At 34.1% G+C, this 21349-nt stretch overlaps 1 protein-coding gene across 1 annotated transcript in view; it reads left to right on the top strand.

Moving 5' to 3' along the window:
• Positions 1-21349, top strand: part of KIAA1109 (KIAA1109 ortholog) — a 176047-nt gene that overhangs the window by 153408 nt on the left and 1290 nt on the right. Inside the window, exons 73-86 of the mRNA XM_045552328.1 lie at positions 1998-2199; positions 5137-5337; positions 6195-6374; positions 8449-8586; positions 9334-9591; positions 10522-10672; positions 11106-11263; positions 11390-11582; positions 11792-12009; positions 13350-13601; positions 14286-14489; positions 15689-15883; positions 16534-16668; positions 19078-19243. Of these exons, the coding sequence (XP_045408284.1) occupies positions 1998-2199; positions 5137-5337; positions 6195-6374; positions 8449-8586; positions 9334-9591; positions 10522-10672; positions 11106-11263; positions 11390-11582; positions 11792-12009; positions 13350-13601; positions 14286-14489; positions 15689-15883; positions 16534-16668; positions 19078-19243 (2651 nt within the window). The remainder of the gene's footprint in view (positions 1-1997; positions 2200-5136; positions 5338-6194; positions 6375-8448; positions 8587-9333; positions 9592-10521; positions 10673-11105; positions 11264-11389; positions 11583-11791; positions 12010-13349; positions 13602-14285; positions 14490-15688; positions 15884-16533; positions 16669-19077; positions 19244-21349) is intronic.

Here is a 21349-nt window from a genome sequence, read left to right as displayed (position 1 = left end):
TATGAGTTCGCTCCTCCAAGCCAAACTATTAATAAGGAGTACTACCTCGGTGATCTTCATTGGTTGAGAGATGCAATGCAATGAAAACAGCCGCAGCTATGGGCAACCGGTGATTGGCAGCTTCATCACTACAGCACGTCCACCCGTGCATCACGTCTGGTGCAGAGTTTTTTGGCAAAACATCAACTTACCCAGGTGACTCAGCGCCCTTGCAGCCCAGATGTGGTGCCCTGCGACTTCTGGCTTTTTCCCAAAACTAAAATCACCTTTGAAAAGAAGAGATTTCAGACCATGAAGGAGATTCAGGAAAATATGATGAGGCAGCTGATGGCGATTCCAACAAAGGATTTTGCAGAGTGTTTTGAACAGTGGAAGAGATGCTGGGAGAACTGTGTGAAGTCCCAAGGTGCCTTCTTTGAAGGGGACTGAGACGTCATTGTCTTATGCACAGTGTTTCTGGTATCTTCTTCAATAAATGTCTCTATTTTTCATATTATGTGGCTGGATACTTTCCGGACAAACATCATGTATTCACTTTTCTACTGAGAAGTTTCATGGATTTTTAGGTTTTTAAAATTTATATCTCATACTTTTGTGGCAAAAGTAAAAATATATAAGTTAAAGCCCTTTTTTAAGCATCTCATGCCATTTTTATTATGGCACCTTCATTTCTTGCCATTAGGATTCCTTCTGGGCAAATATAAAGTGTAACTGAAATATAAAGTTACAATAGTACCTTTGTTAAAATTTTTGCAAAGAGTTATGTAGTTTTTATTTAGTATTTTATTCTAAAATGCGGTCCTATCAATAGGCCTTTGGGAATATCTATTAACATGTGATTAAATCTGTTTATTAAGGAGTATTTAAAAATTACTTGTATCCAAACTTCAGGGTTTAGTTTTCCTTCAATTAAAATCTTATAATCAGTCTTAAGAATAAAAGAAACACTAATGGTCATTTGTTTCAACTATTTTCTGTAATAGCAATTTGTCCAGAAGAGCTTCAGTTTGATATTCTGGAGTTTTGCATTAGCTTCTTTGAAGGTCTGATGAAAATACATAATGGAGGGGAGGACTTGAGGGTTTATAAAAACCTTTGTTATTAATACAATAATGTTTTTAAATTTTAATATAAGTGAAATTAATTCCCTTAAAAGACTTGATTATGAACAAGTTTAACATGAGCATAAATATTTGTAAGGTTCTGAATTATCTAAATGTCTAATCATTCCTTGGTATACTTGGGGGATTGGCTCCCCTCCCACATACACCTAAATCCATGCATATAAAGTCCCATGGTCCATATACAAAAAGTCAGTCTTAGGTATATGTGGGTTTCACATCCTGGGATACTGTATTTTTAATCCACCTTTGGTTGCAAAAAATCTGTGTATAAGTAGACCAGAACAAACCTATGTTGTTCAAGGGTAAACTGTATTTATTGCTTAGAGATGGTTCCTCAAATACTTTTTTCAAAATGATACCATTTTGATAATACATTTTGATTTATATATCATGCTTCTATTTGAAAACACTAAGACATTAAACACAAAATAAACCTTTAAGTGTCAAATGAAGGCTAGATTCAGTGGCTCATGCCTATAATCCTAGCACTTTGGGAGACTAAGGCAGGAGAATCACTTGAGGCCAGGAGTTTGAGACCTGCCTGAACAAGAGTGAGACCCTGTCTCTACAAAAATAGAAAAATTAGACGGGCACGGTGGCACGTGCCTGTAGTCCCAGCCACTCAGCAGGCTGAGGCAGGAGGATCTCTAGAGCCCAGGAGTTTCAGGTTGAAGTGAGCTATGATAACGCCAGTGCACTCTAGCCTGGGCAACAGAGTGAGACCCTGTCTCCAAAAAAAAAGTGTCAAATGATAAAACATGAAAAATTTAGTATATTGAACCGAGATGAAAATTAAATGTAACTTTTGGTCCAGTATGAAAATTTTTAACCTTCCAATTCCTAGAAACCTTTATTTTTGGCTGTTATTTTTAGCCCTCACAGATCAAGTTTAGCTGTTTACCAGTATCAAGAGTAGAATGCATGCTAAAGCTGCCATCCCTGGACTTGGTGTTTTCTTCAAACCGAGGAGAACTGGAGACTTTAGGGAGTACATATCCTGCAGAGACTTCATCCCCTGGAGGTAATGCTACTCAGAGTGGAACAAAGACATCTGCTAGCAAAACCGGAATACCAGGTTTGAAACATCCTTTTATTCCTCTGGTATAAAGCCAAATACTATTTTTAAATAGATATTTTAATAGTAATTAATAGATATTTTTAAATAAATTTAGAAAAGGAGACTATTTGAGAATTAGAGTATTTATAAGAAAAAAATCTATAGTAGACCAAAGTTTTGAGTATATTTCATGTGATACTTGAACTTGAGTACCCTTTAGTTTGTATTTTTAACTGAATGGCAGTTAGTATGCTGGTGTTGGCTTGAATGTACACACTCCAAGCACTATGATGTGACTTGTGTAATAGTCCACACATTCAAGTACTTTTGAATGTTTTATGTTAAGTTATATTTTACATGTAATTGTAATTAGTGTTGCAAATGGAAAACAAGGGACATAGTATTATCTCACGAGGATTTCTTATCAAACTGAAATAAAATTGTGTGAAGTAGCATGTATATATTTTTAAATGGCAATTTAAAACAAAAAGATTGATTTCTTAGCAATAAAGTTTTTGCTGCTGTGGTTACCTGTCATCCAACTCTTAGCTCCAAAATATTGTTGTTGGAGTTGTGTAGTCAACAAAATATTGGAGAGGTAGTATTGGTTTTTGAAAACACATTTTCTGATGATAAAAGTAGTTCATTGTTCATTATAGAAAATACAGAAAACAAAAAAGTACTAAAGATGAAATAAAAATAAGAACTATCCCTTTATCATAGATGACCAGTGTTATCAATTCTTACTCTCTAGCATTTTTGTAGTGGTACGATTTTTTTCCCAGGCAAAATTATAACTTTTTAAAATTTAAAATATCATAGATATTTTCCCAAATTATTAAATATTCATCTCTAAAATAACTTTAATGGCTGTATGATAGTTCATCATTTTGATCATATACTTGAGATTCTCTGGGTTTTTTGTTTTGTTTTTTACTTTTTAAATAATATCAAAATTAACATCTTTGTGTGTAAATATTTATAAACAAAAACGTAGTCCTAGGATCTTAAAAGTGGAATTTTTAGATTAAAGAGTATGACCATTTTTAAAGTGGTTGATACTTTCACTCTCTGATAAGACTATAAGATTTCTACGCTCTCACCACAGTGTGAATGGACAGCAATTTCATTGTATTCTTCCCAAAGCAGCTTTAAATTTATTTTTAATCATTGTCAGTGTGATGGATTAAAATGGGATTCTTATTATTTTAATATGTATTATATTTATTGGCTATTTGTTGGGGAGCGGGGGTGCCCATGCTTATTTCTCTTTTGGAATGTTCATCTTTTTCTTAGTGATAAAAGTCACATAACTTATTAGCACTTAAATTATTATACCATTATATATGCACTATGCTAGGAATAGATAGTGAAAGCAATATAAAATGAGGAACTCTGTTTTATGCCCACATTTTGTGATTCTTTAGAAAATAACAAAAATGAATGGGACCCCTCATTTTCTCATCATAAAACATTGAAGGAATGATGATGAAAATAAATATATAGGAAATATATAGGTTGTAACAATATCCATTCTTTCAAAGGATCTTTACTGAATATCTGTGGGGCCTGGGTCAGTGCTAGGGGTTAGGTATAGTATAGTGAACTGAGCTAATCGATGTGGTCCCGACTAATGTGGAACCTAAACTAGATTTGGAGAAATAAATAATAGCCAAGCAAACAAGCTTATTTTAAATGGAAACGTGAAGCCAGTGAGCATAAGTTAGTTAAGCAGAGAATTGGGGGAATGAACACTCCTGATAGAGAATACAAAACCCATGAAACAGGAAAAAGTTTGGCAACTTTGTAAAACAAAAAGGAAAAAAAAAAACTGTTACAAGTGGAGACTGGTATTAGAAAGGGTTAGAGTGGAAAGAGCCAGATCATGTGGGGAAGCCACTGACAGATAGGTTAAGCAGGGAAGTGGATGGACATGATTCAGGTTTACACTTTGAGACCACCAGTCCAGCTGCAGTGTGGCAGTCGATTAGAATGGAAGGAAGCAAGGAGAGCAGTTGGCCATTTCAGTAGTCCAGGCAGAGTTGTTGATAACTTAAACTAGAGTGGCAGCAGTGAGATGGAGGGAAAAGGATAGACTTTATTTTATGTGAGATATAGAAATGACATGGTGATAAATTAGATGATAGTCAGGAGTAGGAAGGATGACAAGTAACTCCTAGGCTTCTCGTTCAGCTATTTGCATGGAAGTGTTCACTTACTAGAGATGGGGAACAGTGGAAGAAAAGCAGATGCAAGAAAAAAAGATAAGAGTTCAGTTTTGGAAATGATAAACTTTAAATGCTTCTGACCTATTCTAGTAGGAGGTTAAGTAAACAGTTGTAATATATAATTCCAAAGGAGGTCTGGAGATAAATTTTGGAATCAGCAGCAAAATTCTGTAATGCTCTCTTCAGATGGTCTCATTTTGTTACGCTTGAAGTGTATTTGGAATTTGTTTGTCCGTTCCTGGTAAATGTTGCCAGTAAGGACACTTGGCTCTAAGAGAAAAAGATCTTCTACTTTCCGCATTTGCATACCTTGCTCTGCTTCCACCGCTACTTACTGAAATGTGGAATCCAGGTATATGTATGGTTTTTTTAGTTTGTTCTCCTTCTCCTTTGCTTAAACCCCCACTCTTTTGGGCCTCTTCCACTACCTGCTTCCAGTGGGACAAAGGAGAACAGAAATAGGAAAACATTCAGTAAGCCAAATGTATGTATAAATGATTGTTTTGAAGATGAACAGAGTATTCAACCCTAGTTTATAACATAAATGAATTAGAAAATACATCGAAGTCCTCATTTCAACTTTAAGGATTTAAATGTATTGATCTGTTAATATTTGAGTGTTTCTGTTTTATTCTGAAATCATAGTTGGTTCTTGAGAACATATTGTGACTGGCTTTTTTTTTTCTTGCTGCTTATAAATCTTCTGAATTTCTTGTGTTCACTACAGGTTCGTCAGGATTAGGCAGCCCCCTTGGCAGAAGTCGACATAGTAGTAGTCAGTCAGATCTGACTGGTTCCAGCAGTAGTTCCTCTGGCTTGAGCTTCACTGCATGCATGTCTGACTTTTCCCTTTATGTATTTCATCCGTATGGAGCAGGAAAACAAAAAACCGCTGTTTCTGGCCTTACATCTGGATCAGGAGGATTAGGTATACTTTGCATGTTTGTGTCTTTTTCAAGTTTATAGCATCTTTTAAAGTGTTTTTAAGATTTTCAAGCATCTTTTCAAGCTTGCTTTTCATAAATCATAATACTTTTAATAAGGGATATAAACTAAGATCAAAACCTTTTTATATTTTTCCCTTTTGATAATATCTATCTTGTCCCTACATAGTAAGTAGAAATATGCAATAAGTAAATCCGGCAAATTAATTATTCAAGAATTTAAAAATTCAGAATATTTTCTAAATGGTAGAAACAGCACAGTAATCTCTTTGGATATCAAAAGTTACTTAAATGTTTAAATGCCTTACCAAATCATTGCCTATTTGTATAAGAAATTGTATCCTAAAAAGTAAAATTTTAAAGTGTGAGTCATGTTTGTTAATTTAAATGAGACTATTATTTAAGTCAGTTATTCAGTGAAATTAAATTTTATTGGCCTTTTAAAGTGCAGATGAACCACTAAAAATGCACAAGATCTTGTTATTAGTGAATATCTCTTGTATTTAGACAAATACTGTATTTAGACAAATACTGATGTCTTGTATTTAGACAAATACTGATGACACATACTTGTATTTAGACAAATACTGATGACACATACTCCATGTCAGTGTGAGTTTTTGTTGTTGGAAAAGGGTTGTAAAAATCACCAATTATATTTATGGGCTTGAATCTATTAAACTAGGAATGCTAATGCTCATTTGATCATTCTGTTTAAGTTTTTACCTCAAATGATTTTAATTGATGGCATATTACACTGTATTGGATAATTTTCATCTAATTAGCTGTGTGTATGTATGTGTATATAGATGTGGAGGTTTATTGTTTGCTTTTTTTTAAGGGAATGTGGATGAGGAACCCACTTCAGTCACCGGTCGAAAAGATTCACTCAGCATAAACCTTGAATTTGTAAAAGTGAGTCTGTCTCGGATAAGGCGTTCAGGAGGTGCCTCATTTTTTGAAAGTCCATCTGTAAGCAAGACTGCAAGCAAAATGGATACTACATTAATAAATATATCTGGTATTCAGTTTTATAGTTTTTTAATTAAAATATTGTTTTCCAGAATTAAATAATGGCCTCTGTTTTAACAGTGTTTAAGTATTAAGTACACTTAAGCTTTCAGTGATAAAATTAATTTAAAAGAGAGGAATATCAGTCCAGCCTACTGTACTATTTCAGTCCAGTCTAATATTAGAACTATGATTTCTAGATAAATGGATAGACATATCACCCAAGGGCCAAAACATGCCTAAATCACTAAGGGTTGCTTTTCTTCACTTCTTCTCTACCATGAATGGGTAAAATTTCTGACTTTTTGGTTTTGTTTGTTTTTCTAAATGCTTAAAGTACTACATAGGGGTGAGTGACATTAAAAAATTTTCACTTGGTGTCAGAAAACCTTGAGTTGTATGCATATGTATTGCTGGCTTTATAACTAGCTATATAACTATGGGCAAATTACTTTCTTTGCATTGTGGTTTGATTATTTAAAGTTAAATGTATATGGAACATTTTGAAGAATTCAGAGTACTAAATGAGTGAAAATTTTTATAATTATTAATCAAATAAATATGGTATGTTCATTTAACCCAATATTCATTCACCAAACAAATATTTAGCCTATGTTTCACAGTGACCTTTTGTCAGAAATTGCTAAGTGATTGAGGGGAGTAGGCATGAATAAGGCAAGGTCTTATTTGTAGACAAATAAATGAGTGCAGGATTATAAATGAAATGCTATAATATAATGGAGGTTTATATAAAGAGGAGGAAATAATAAGTTATGTTTTATATGGGAGATCAGAGAAGGCTTCACAAAGGAAATAATATTTGGGCCAGATCTTACAAATTGATTAGGAATATTTTTGGAGATAGCAACGTGGCATTCAGTGCCACAGAAGCATCACAATATGCTTTTGGGTCATACTTTGTTTTGCTGTGGCTGAAGCATAGGGTATAACTGAACATTTAATTGGTTGTACAAAGTAGGTGGGACCAGGAGACAGGAATGGTTAGAGATAAAGCTGATAAAATAGATCAAGACCAGATTGTGGAGGAAGGGACTCAATATGCCAGGCAAAAGAATCAGGTACCGATCCTGTGGGCAGTAAGAAACCATTAGAGGTTTTTAAGAAATGGGGTGAGGCTTCAGATTAGTGTTTTAGAAAGAGAGTCGATGGCAGTATGAAAGGTAGGAGAGAAAAGTTGCTTGAGGCGGCTGCTGAAATAGATCAAGCAATTAGTGGGTGAAGGCCTGAATTATAACAGTAAAAAAGGAGAAAAAGGATTGGTTTCAAGAGAGAGATAAGAGAATCCACAAGGTTGAGGATAAGTTGTATAAGGGGCAGTAGAAGAGACAAGAATGCCTCAAACTTTTAGCTTAGATGACTGAAGAACCAGTGAAGCCATTAACTTAGAAAAGAAAGAAGGAAGTGCCTCTAGGATATTTAGATGAAGGGTCTGGTAGGCAGTTGGCTGATGTGCCGTGTAGGTATGGTCTCAGGCAAAAGCAGAAACTTTAGCTTCGGAAATCACTGGGATGTAAATCCTAAGGAAGCTATGGTAGAGGAACAGAAGAGCACATAAAGCAGGAGTAGAAGAATGCACAGAGCACAACTCTGGCCATCAGGATGCTTTTTGTCTTTTTAAAAGTCACTGCTCTTTGTCTACAAGGAAAATAGTAGTCCCTGACACAGAGCTATTTGATTTGCACTCCTTTTGAAAAAGCTTGTATCCCAACTCATCCTGATGATTCATTTTCCATATTTCAAAAGAGCCCTGTGTTAAAATTGAGAGCTGACTCTACGACTGATCTTTAGAACCTCTCTGCGAGTTTCAAGATAAAGTGATAACAGAATTCCGACTTGCCATCACCTCAAAAAAAGGAAATGAATCCAACGTTAGAATATGATATTTCTATAATTTGTGGAAGGATATATAATCACTTGCGTGTCATAATATATAACTTATTTTGGTATTTCATGAATTATAACATAAATGTAATTTAGCTGTATAATATCCTGTCTTATACCTACTATGTGAAAACATTAAGGGTTTTAGAAATTTGTTCTAACAGGTTTTATTTGTGTATCAGCTGTCTGTGATATAGGGTCTGCCTCCTTTAAATATGATATGCGTCGACTCAGTGAAATTCTGGCATTTCCAAGAGCGTGGTATAGGAGAAGTATTGCAAGACGTCTGTTCCTTGGAGACCAAACTATAAATTTGCCAAGTAAGCTTATTATGTAATTGTAATCAGATTGCTTTAAATTTTGGTTCCAATAGTAGCAAAATCCATGATTGATAACACAAACTTGGTCTTATTTGGTAAGTTGTACCATGCGATTCATTCACTTATTGAAGAAATGTCTATTGGGCCCCTCTAATATGCCAAGCACTGGGGGGAGACATTAGCACTGGGGATGTATCACAGAACCAAACAGACCAAAGTCTTACCCTCTTGGAGATTACATTCTAGCTGACATTTTATTCTATGATTACTCTGTAATCTTTGTAAAATCTAGAAAGGCAGAAATACATTTAACCATCCAAGTTAATCATGATTAGATAAGCATGGAAAACAGAAAGTGTTGGGGACATGCTACCATCTACCTGCATTTGTCTCTCAGACTTGGATATTGTTGTAATGAGCTCAAGAGAGAGTTACGGAAGTGAAAAGTAGAGTCAGCATCATTTAGTGGAAAATATTAGCAGTCCTAGGTCTAAGTCTATTCTGTCACCTGTAAACTGGGACCAGAATACCTGTTTTCCCCTTCACATGAAGTTTCTGTGAGAATTAAATAAAATACTGGAATATTTTTTGCAAACTGTATATTGCCATACAGTTGCTAAATAGAGAACTAGAGGGAATATGTAATATGATTATAAATAGTGGATGAGTGCAATTATTTTACATCGTGATTTTTACCCAGTTACGTTGTATTTTGTTTTTGTTTTTTGTTTTCTACTTTTCTACTAGCATCTGGTCCAGGGACACCTGATTCCATTGAAGGGGTAAGCCAGCATCTTTCCCCTGAATCGTCAAGAAAAGCTTACTGCAAGACCTGGGAGCAGCCAAGTCAGTCAGCCTCCTTCACTCACATGCCTCAGTCACCTAATGTGTTCAATGAGCATATGACAAACAGCACCATGTCACCAGGGACAGCAGCACAGAGCCTAAAATCTCCAGCTTCCATAAGATCGAGAAGTGTATCTGATTCGTCAGTTCCTCGAAGAGGTAACACTGCTCTTTTTGTTATCAATAGCCCTCCAATGTTCCCAAGATAAAAATCTTAGTTACTCCCAGATTTTAGCCCCAATTGTAGGAAGATACACATTTTGTTTTTTTATGATAGATCAGGAAAGAAAACCCCAAAAACAGATAAAATAAGAAATAACAAACACTTCAAAGTATTGCCAGCAGAAGAGATAGCTAGATGGCTAGTAGCTTTGCAAAGGGATAGGGAGAGAGGAATTAGCATATTGTTAGTGTGCTCCATATAGTACAGTTATTTTTAGAAATAAACCTACAGCATTGTGAATGTCCCAGAAGGTGCTTTGATATTAAAAAAGTTAATCTTTGTATTCATTCAGTTATTCTTTTATTTAGTCAGTGTTTTTCTGAACTTTTTATATACTTAGCCTTGGCTCTGTACTGTGCCCAAATATATAAAAATGAATGATATAGTTCTTGTCACAAGGCAAGATTAAAGCATAATGAGCAAATGCAGGTATCAAGATATACACTGAGTCCATAAGAACATAAAGGACAGGCACCCTAGCTGGCCTCTGCGTTTCAGAATGGTCCCTGCCTTTGAGGCTTCTATTTGGCAGCAGCACCTTATGATTTTCTCATTTGTGATGAAAGTCCCAGGGTGATGAATGATCTCTGCTGCTATATCCCATGTACCCCAGAATTTCCTCATATAAAATGGGAACCATATAGAATGTTATGAACTTTCAAGAAATAAGGCTGCCAGCACGTACTAACCATTCAGTAAATGGTAACTATTATTTTAGAGGCAATATGACAACCATTAAACATTAGGTTCTAATACGAGAATATCATATTTCCACTTTGTGGATTATAGTGATAAAAGTTGTTTTTGCTTTATAATTGGCTCGATATTTGTGCAAATGAACATGTATTTGATTTTTCTGTTTTTAGATTCACTTTCAAAAACATCAACTCCTTTTAACAAATCAAACAAAGCAGCAAGCCAACAAGGGACCCCATGGGAAACACTTGTCGTTTTTGCTATCAACTTGAAGCAATTAAACGTTCAAATGAATATGAGTAATGTAATGGGCAATACAACGTAAGCTATTCATATCTAAAGGAAATATATTCAATCATTATTTGTAATTTTTCTTGTAGTAAAGCAATTCAAAACCTTTTCTTAATGCTGAAATTTTTGAGAAATTAAAGATAGTAGATAAAAGATATAAATTATTTTATTCTGAAAATGGCTTCATCCTAAGGATATTATAATATAAAAGCATGAAATATATGTTCTAAAAAGTGTAAAAGTTATAAGGAAATTAATTTTCTAGCTAAGAAGAAAGCTTCATCATTGATGTTAACATTTGAATATTTACCACATAGTTTTTATAAGAAGTGTATTGTTTCATTGTCAAACTCAGCCTGTTACTTAAATAATATGATTTAACTTCTTTTTAATGTAAATCCTGTTTTAATTCATGACATTAGAAGTCATATATCTAATTAATAACCTTTTTTCCTTTTTTTAGTTGGACAACTAGTGGTTTGAAGAGCCAGGGCCGTCTCTCAGTAGGAAGTAACCGTGATCGAGAGATTAGCATGTCTGTTGGTCTGGGAAGATCACAATTAGATTCAAAAGGAGGAGTAGTTGGAGGGACCATAGATGTCAATGCTTTGGAGATGGTTGGTATGTTGAAATTTTACAACTGATCTAACATGTCTGCAAAACAGAAATCTTAAGAAAAAGTTTTTGTAAATTGATTGTGACGCGTTTTTCCCATGGACATTTCTGTGAAAATTGTTTCTATTTTAGCTCACATTTCTGAACATCCAAATCAGCAACCCAATCACAAAATTCAGATTACTATGGGTTCTACTGAAGCTCGTGTTGATTACATGGGCTCAAGTATCCTTATGGGTATCTTCAGTAATGCTGATCTTAAGCTTCAGGATGAATGGAAAGTAAACCTGTATAATACATTGGATTCAAGCATAACTGATAAAAGGTATTTATTAAGACATTACTTTTTGAATACATGACTGCTCTTAACATATTTTTCAGTAAGAAAACACAAGCAATTCATTTTTCCTGCAAAATATTTTTATATTATGCAGTTAATGTAAATAAAAAAGCTGCGTGGGGAAGAGAATTTTTCTTGTATTTTTTAAGTATATTCTGTAAAACATATGATAAAAATTCTGTTTTATGCTCTAGTGAGATTTTTGTCCATGGAGATTTGAAGTGGGATATTTTCCAAGTCATGATATCAAGATCAACCACGCCAGACCTGATAAAAATAGGAATGAAGCTCCAGGAATTTTTCACACAGCAGTTTGACACCAGCAAACGAGCTCTGTCTACCTGGGGACCAGTTCCATATCTTCCACCAAAGACAGTGACTAACAACCTAGAGAAAAGTTCACAAGAACAATGTAAGAATTCGAATTAAATCTTTATATATACTTTATCTTTCACTAAATATGTATTATGTTCTTAATTAAAAATAATAGTAACAATAATAATCTATATGCTATACTTACCAAATAGGCTATAGGTTCTTCATCCAATTCCCTCAGCAAAGGACCATATTTCCTACCTAGCAGTGGAATTAGAGGCCATTATTTGGGAAGTTATTACTTGTCATCTATTCCCCTGCTACTATGCATCCGTAACTATTCTAACTTCATGCTCTTGAATACTATTTATGACAGTATCATATTGTAGATTTAGAGCATCGGCTATGGAGTTAGAATAGCTGACTTTGGATTCATTATTATTTGTGTGATATTAGGCAGATCATTTTTGTATGACCTAACTTGTTGAAGAGACCTGGCCAATTGTCCTATAGAGTATCCTACTTTCTAGATTTTAGTTGCTTCCTTGTGGTGTCATTTGCCTTGTTCTTGTAGTCCATGTATTTCCTTTAAACTGGAATTGATATCAGGCATATACAAATTGAAGTAATGTTCTGTAAAACACGTGGCCTGGATTCTTTAAAAAAGTCCTTGTCATGAAAAACAAATAGGCTTAGGAAATTGTTTTAGACTGAAGGAAACACGCCAGCTAAATACAATGCATGGATCCTTGTTTGGATCTGGGATGAGAGATGTGGAGAAGAGCCATTATTGGAATACGTAGGAAATATAAATCGTATGTTTGATTAATGCCTCTCAAACTTTCATGTGCATCTGAACCACCTGTGGATCTTAATTAAAATGCAGATTCTGATACAGTAGATATGGGTGGACTTAAGAGTATGCATTTCTAACATGCTCCCAGGTGATGCTGATGCTGCTATTTCTGTGACCTCATTTTGAGTAGCAAGGGTATAGAAGAGTAAAAGGCATTACTTACAATCAGGAGGTCTGCATTTGATTTCTAGGTCTTCCAGTCACTGGTCCACTTAACCCCTTTGTTCTTCTGCTTCACTTGAAATCACTCAAGATGATGTACCTAGTTTACAGAGTTATTGTGAGAATTATATAAAATTTCATGCCAACACTTTGTGAATCATTAATCATTACAGAAGTGTTAGTTGTAATTTTTATTAGTAAGTTACTGCTTTGCTTAGCTCTGTCCATCCTCACGCAGCATCTTTCCCCAGACCATATCTTTATTAGCTAGTGCTTAGTGTTAACCAGGTGCTGGACATTGTTTTCATCCCTTACATGAATCACTTTCAGCTGCAGAAAGTAGCTACCTGCTGCCTTCCTGCCGCATTCAGGATACTCATGATGCACTTCAGGAAATATGTTTTTTGATTTTCTTGCAGTGCTTGATGCAGCTCATCATCGACATTGGCCTGGAGTATTGAAGGTGGTATCAGGATGCCACATATCCTTATTTCAGATTCCATTACCAGAAGATGGAATGCAATTTGGAGGATCAATGAGCTTACATGGAAATCATATGACACTGGCATGTTTTCATGGTCCAAATTTCCGTTCAAAATCCTGGGCCCTTTTTCATTTAGAAGAACCAAATATTGCTTTTTGGACTGAAGCTCAGAAAATCTGGGAAGATGGTAAACTGACACATTTCCAGCTTTTACTTTTTCCTATCTTCTGTTATGATTGTTTAAGAAAGTAATTTTCCCTTCTCATATCTTTTGTCTGTTTTTATTATAATATTTCTGAAGTCCATCTCTATTTGTTCTCATGTATCTGACGTGTTAAGGAGTTCACTGACAATGAGTCAATATCTATAATATCTGGAACATGTTAAAGGGCTTATTTCTGAACTTGCTATCCTACTCCCTGTTTCTGACTTGGGCAATGAAAGTTCGTACGCTGTGGCTGGCCATAGTCATGATGATAGTTACCGTAAACATGAAGAGAAGGCACACAGTAGCAGTGTGAGAAAATTATTTGCCTGTCAAGACTATATTATAAAACTTATAGGCAAGGTTGAGCTCTTACCTCTATTACAGTGATGAACTCAGTTCCTTTGAGCTTTAATTTCCTACTCGGTGGTTTCTTAACGATGAAGGAAAACATGGTTGATGCTCTTTGTCTTACTGGGGACAAATCCAATTATGACTAAAAGAAAGAATTATTTGTAAATTATTTTTCTGCTCATTTATTCTTCATTTTTATAGCCTATCTGTGTATGACTTAGCTAAATCTATTGCTCTGAGGTCACAACTGTTTTCTTGGATCTAAATATAGTTTGTTACTTTAAAAAACATCTTTTTTTTCTTTTGCTCTAGGCTCTAGTGATCATTCTACATACATTGTGCAAACACTAGATTTTCATCTGGGTCATAACACCATGGTTACCAAACCATGTGGTGCTTTGGAAAGTCCTATGGCGACAATAACCAAGATAACAAGGCGCCGCCATGAAAATCCACCCCATGGAGTAGCAAGTGTGAAAGAATGGTTCAATTATGTTACGGCCACAAGGAATGAAGGTTAAAATTTTTAGTCTTTGGAGAGATTTGTTTGTTTTTCTATTTTGGGTTCTGTTGACTATGAGAGTTTAGAGGTGGAGTTTTCATTTCTTTAAACAATTTTCATTTTACTCCTGCTGACACAAGTAACTATTGTTTAGTACATGATTCACCACCCTGGTAGTACTACATCTCATAGACTCAAATTATTTTAGATGTAACTGAAAACATTCAAAATAAATTGCTTTTAAATAAACAAAATTAAGTTTATTAGGAAATATTTTGGAAATTTTTGGAAAATAACATTGGAAAAATATTTTTGTAGTAATGTTAAAAAGTGGAGGTTTGGGGAAGTTATTACACAACTAAGTAATGGAATGCCACAAACTTAAAGTTCAGGATGACTGAACCAAAATGAACCTAAATAATATTATTCCATGAAGTCATAAGTTTAAAGAGAGTGCTTTGTTCCCCATCAAAACAGACTTGGGCCCCATGGAGAATAGTTACCATGAAATAGATGACCTCAGGAATTAAATAGGAACTGTTAAAAATGTTCTGAGAACAGAGGAGGGTAAGAAAGTAAATTAGAATATAATGCCTGTATTGACTGTTCTATGTTCCAAAGAGGAATTTGAAGGAAGGGATATTTTTGGCTGGAATACTCTGGAAGGCCTATTAGCATAATGAACTGCTGTCTGTGTACCTAGAAAAATACTGATTTTTATAAGACATCTATAGTGTAATTATAGCACGTACGTTGGAGAAAATTAGGACTTCTACCTAATTTCAAGGTTAGCATCCTATTTAATCCCAAATTCTTTAAAAGTGAAGTGTTCAATCTATGGAGACCTCTGGGCCTAATGAAACACTTAAGTTCAGACATGAATTCAGTTGAGAATAATATTCATTTTAATATCCAAGAAGCCAGAACTAGAAGGTATTGATGTATTGGATTTATCCAAACCCCATTATAAAGCTTTGGTCTTGACAACAGTGATTGATTTTATATATATATATATATATATATATATACACACACACACACACACACACATACATACACCCCCACACACACACATATATATATTTTAATGTGATTCTTTTTAACATTTGAAATGATAATAGTTCTATGTATCATAGTTGTCCTGACAGCTATAGGCTTTTCAGTGCCTACTGGTTTAATTTGACTTCTATTGTCTTTATCATTACACATGTAGAGCTAAACCTACTTCGTAATGTTGATGCTAATAACACAGAGAATAGCACTACTGTGAAGAATGCTAGTTTACTGAGTGGATTCAGAGGAGGTTCTAGCTACAATCATGAAACAGAGACTATCTTTGCATTACCAAGGATGCAGCTTGACTTTAAATCCATTCATGTTCAAGAACCACAGGAACCTTCATTACAGGGTATGTGAAAAAACAATCTAAAGTTACTAAGAAAATACTAAAGTAACTTCAAACTACTACTGCTTTCCCACGTATTATTTCTGTAATGTTAATATAATCTAATGAAATTTCATTTTCTAGGTCAAATTGATTGATTTTCTTACCAGCTATAGGACCTCTGGCAAATTATTTAATGTACTTGTGCCTTCTCCTCCTCAGTAAAATTAAGAATAATGGACTTCATGTATAGAGCTGTTATGAGGAATAAATGACATATTCAGATTGAACATCCCAAATCCAAAATTCCAAAATCTGTAATGCACCAAAATACAAAACTTTTTAAGGACCAATAATGCTCAAAAGAAATGCTCATTGGAGCATTTTAGATTTCAGATTTTGGATTAGGGATACTGAACCAGTAAGTATAATGCAAAATATTCTAAAATCTGAAACAGTTCTGGCCCCGAGCATTTCAGATAAGGGATACTCAGCCTGTACTAGGAAAGTACTTAATAAACTATCATCATTCTATAATCACATACAAAAATTATTCATTTCTCTATAGTTTCATTTCAAATGGTTACATTTACATGGACCTATGTAAACCCTTATTAATAGGAAGAGAAGAACTCATTTCATTAATTTTTTTACTATTAACATTATCATTGCAGATGCCAACTTGAAGCCAAAAGTAGAATGTAGTGTGGTGACAGAGTTCACTGACCACATTTGTGTGACTATGGATGCTGAGCTCATCATGTTTCTTCATGATTTAGTGTCAGCTTATCTTAAAGAAAAAGAAAAAGGTGGGTAGAATTTTTTTTTTCTTTCAAGCTACAGGAAGGGCAGCTGTTAATGCCATTTACATGGATTTTTATGGTCTAGTGAGAAAATGAGTGGAATATCTCTCCTGTGAGTTGCAAATATCAGTAAAATATATTATGTGACAGACTTTCTCAGTATTTGCTAGATACGTAGCACTCTTTTTCTAATCATACCTCATACTGAATGGTGTTTTATACTTTAAAGAGTATTTCTATATACATTATGTATATTTTCAGTTAGGCCTTGTAGGAGATTCTTGCAAAGTAGGAAAATGTGAGGAAATACTACAAATCTAAGTGAAATGATTGAAGAAACAGCTACATAATGAAGCATGAGTTATATGCATAATTGGGAAAACTGAATGGAATAAGAAGATAAATCTGCTTGGTATACAGAGAACATTTTCTTTTTATGAATAAATTATTTAGGCCTCAGTGGTGGTATTTTGTTTCCATGAGATAGCTAACATGGGTTAGAATAAACATTCACTAGAAGCTTAAACATTTGCCCATTAAGAAATGTATGATAACCTTAATATCGATCTGGAACTAGTTGAATGCATTATAGTACTCTGTAGCTGTTTAAAAGAATGAGGTAATTTGGAATGCTTCAAAATACGTGGCCATTTATTTATTCAATAAGTATTGCATAATTATTGAATAATCATTCAAGTATAAATATACAATGGTAAAACCACAGATATCATTCTTTAAAAATTGCTTGGAATAAATGTTATTTGTTCAGGCCACACTAAAGTACTGTTTCATTTTTTTCATGAAGAAAAAATGTAACATTTGTCTTGTAGTTATTTCAAAAATAAAAGATTATTAAAATACTATGTTGAAAGAGTACAAAAGTAGTATAGCATAGAATGAATTGGTCTTATATTACTAGTCAATCAAGATGTGCCAAAAATTCAATGAGAGAATAAAATCAATAATGATGGCAAGTAGAAATCTGTCAGACCTTAGCTGAAATTCAAGTAAAATGACTGAAACCATATAAAAGACAACATCATATAAAAGTAAATGCAGTCCTCACGTACAGCACGAATATATACCAGTCACAGGTAATCTTTTGTTTTTCCCTCTGCCTTAATATTTAAATTTAGACAAAAACAAATTCTAGATAAACCTGTGAAATACAGAATAATTTTCTGGTCCACCTAGCTTTGAAAACCTGCCAGGTTTATTTTATGTATGTATGTATGTATTTACTTATTTATTTATGTGAAACCTTTGTCATTTTATAAAATATTGTGTTGGTTTTGGCCTGCCATGAACTATGTGTATTTCTAAAACAACAACAACAATGTTTTAATATTAACTGTTGTAAAACATTATTCAATGGGAAAAAGAGGAGTAGATTTATAACAACAAAGTATTATTATCTGTGAGGATTTCAGTTTTAAATAAAGATATTTTAATAGCCATAAGAATATTTTGTTATTACAAACTAGAATTAGTTTTGGCCAAAATACCCAAACATCCTTAAGAAAATTCTTAACAGCATGTAAGACTAGATTAGAATCAACATATTTGTGGAATATCAAGATAAATTATAGTACTTAACCACCATCAATAATATACAAAAGCAAAGCAACTGAGAAGGCTGTAATTAAAGGCAGGATCTGTGGTCTTATGTAGTGTGGTACTACATCTTCATTCATAGGCTCATTCCCAGTCAGCTTATAACCAAAGCTACATACTGCATATCATATTACCCAATCAATTATTTTATGTCCAGTTTGTCTTGAAACTTCCTTCCTAAGAGAAATACTATATTTATTAAATAAGATAATATGAAAGCTACTTACGTCTCAGATTCAATATTATGTATAGGAGGGCTGTCCGGAAAGTATCCAGTCATTGTATCCATGGCTGGATACTTTCCAGACAGCTCTGGTATACTTTTATAAAACATTTACTTGGGCATTCACTATGAAGAGTGACAAGGCTACTACCTAAAAAGCTCCTAAGTTCATAGCCATTAACATAAAAAAATCCATTGAATTATATACTTTAAATAATGAATTGTATGGTATGTGGATTATATCTCAATAAAGCTGTTTAAAAAAAGTTATTTACCTATAGCCATTCTTTAGGAGAACTACAACTATCAATTTCAGTGCCTTATGCCTGCTATCAAATAAATGACCTTAGCATTTTTTACCATTAGTGTTGACATTGTTTTTCTCCAAGAAATTCCAATAATTGGTACTTACTTATGGCTTATTTTAAAATATTACTTTTTAAGAAATGTAATTAAGTGAGGCTGTGGCCAGGTCATATATAAAATGAGAGACGGAGCCAATTTTCTGTTCTCATGATGATTTAAAATAAATTTATAAGATATATGTTTATTATATTAATCTATCATTTTCGTTATAGCCATTTTTCCACCTCGGATTTTATCTACTCGACCAGGACAGAAAAGTCCAATTATTATACATGATGACAATTCCTCTGACAAAGACAGAGAAGATAGCATCACTTATACTACTGTGGACTGGAGAGATTTTATGTGCAATACATGGCATCTAGAACCCACTCTTAGGTGAGTCATGGATGTACCCATTTTACCCATATCCTAAGGGATTACTGTGAGAAAAAGGTGATTATGAATAATGCAGGTTAAATATGATTACCAAAAATTATATTCAGAAGTTTGTCACTTCTAACCTCTACAGCTTCTGACTGCTATTTTTGCTTCTCCGTTCTGCTTTTCTAAGTGCTTCTAGATAAGGTGAAAGAAGTACAAACACAGAATAGCTCAGTGCTGATCAGCTTCCACTGTGTGACAATCTACCAGTCACTAAAATATGGGAATAACTCCACTTCTGCTGTTGCTCTTATTTTTGCACCTTCTTGCTAGGATGTTATTTTCAGGTATTTGAGGTAGCTACAGTAAACTGTTTTGTTACTTAATTTGGGAAGATGCAGTACAAGTCATACATCATCATTAAGGAACCATTATAATTTCTCACTGGATATATGTATGATAATGTAATAGAACCTGCAGTATCATAGTGTCCCTCTGTCTGCATACTAAGTAATATAAAACCATTCCTAAAATCTTCAATTTAATGCTGTCAGACTCAGGTTCCATTACTGAGTCATGATCTGCTACAATCATGATCCCAATTATATCAACTTTTCGTATCAAAATTTCCAAAATATTTTCTAGTTTTAGTTATATAATAGTTGCTATAACTAGGATACTTCCTTTGTGTGTCCTTGTTTGTGATAAACATTCAAGCCTTCCTATTTTTTCCCTCTCCTTTCATCTGCTTTGTTAATCAAATTATAACTGTCCAAATCCTTAAATAGTATCAAAAAAGGTCTAGTACTCCCCAGCACAACATTCTGATAACTGATATAGATTTTATTTAGATAAGGTTATTATTCTGACATATTTATGCCACAAAATAATTCCAAAATAAAATTTCCATTATACAGTGGACTCTTATATAAGCAGAAAGTAGTGACTTTGTATGTTAGTAAACAATTTGTATTCAATAAAATCTGTTGTAACCAATCAGCAAAACATTTTGGTGTTAATAAGTACATATACCCATGAGTAATACTGACAGAGTGAATACTCAGGATATTAAAATATTGCAAAAGTTCTAATGCAGAAAACTCTTTGTAAAATCTGTTTTGTATTTGTAAGTCTAATTATAATGTAATTGAGTATCTTTTACAGTGAATATATTTAAATTGAATATAAAATGAATTTAGTTTCAAATGAATAATACTATATTCATTTTTTAGCAAACTAACAAGAGTATATGGTATAGTGAGAGAGAGCATGGTTAAGAGCTCTGGCTCTAAGCCCAGCTTCATTTCACAGTAGCTGACTGAGCTAGGCCACCTCCTCTCTCTGCCTCAGGTGCCTCATGAAAAATCTGGAAAGTATAGGGTTGTTACATTGGTAAAATGAGTTAATTAATGCCAAATGCTTATAACTATTTGAATTTGAGATCAGTGGTTAAACACCCCCTTCCCACCTGAGTTCAGGACTAACTGAAATAGTGGGGGAGAGGCAACTGGAAATCAGAGTTATAGTTTTAATGCTGATAACAGAGAATGTGGTTTGGATGTATGGCAACAATTGCTTTCAACTACAAAGTCCAGGTTTGGTCTTACCCTACAGGGCCTCAGTAATGCAGAACTTAAGAGGAGACCCTGGAGTTTTATAATCCGCAGCCCTGTGTTCTCAGCCACAAACAGTACTGAATGCCCGCAGGCTAACCTATTTAGGGGCCTGCCCTTAAAAACCTATGGCATGGAGCAGCAGACGAAAATGAGTGGCTCCCAAGAGAAAGTAGGAACACAGGAGGGTACTGAACTATACTGTTGAGTTCCTCTGTTAACACTGCCAATCAGATAAATCATCAATGCAGAGGCAGAAAACGTCCAGCAGTAATTCACTGATAGTTGTTCCTTCCATATGGAAGGAAATATCAGAAATAGGGAGAAAATGGATCTCCCTTCAAACATGTTTAGCACACAGCATTCAGTAAACTTTATTCCCCCTGTGATGTCACATGCTGGTGAAATATTTTAAAATTAACCAGATGTCCTTTTATTTATTTTTATTTATTTTTTTTGAGACAGAGTCTCACTCTGTTGCCTGGGCTAGAGTGAGTGCCGTGGCGTC

This window comes from Lemur catta, chromosome 5, assembly GCF_020740605.2.
Source record: "Lemur catta isolate mLemCat1 chromosome 5, mLemCat1.pri, whole genome shotgun sequence".
Taxonomy (NCBI): Eukaryota; Metazoa; Chordata; class Mammalia; order Primates; family Lemuridae; genus Lemur; species Lemur catta.
The sequence above is the reverse complement of the archived record's forward strand: the minus strand, read 5'-3'. Positions and strand labels throughout refer to the sequence as shown.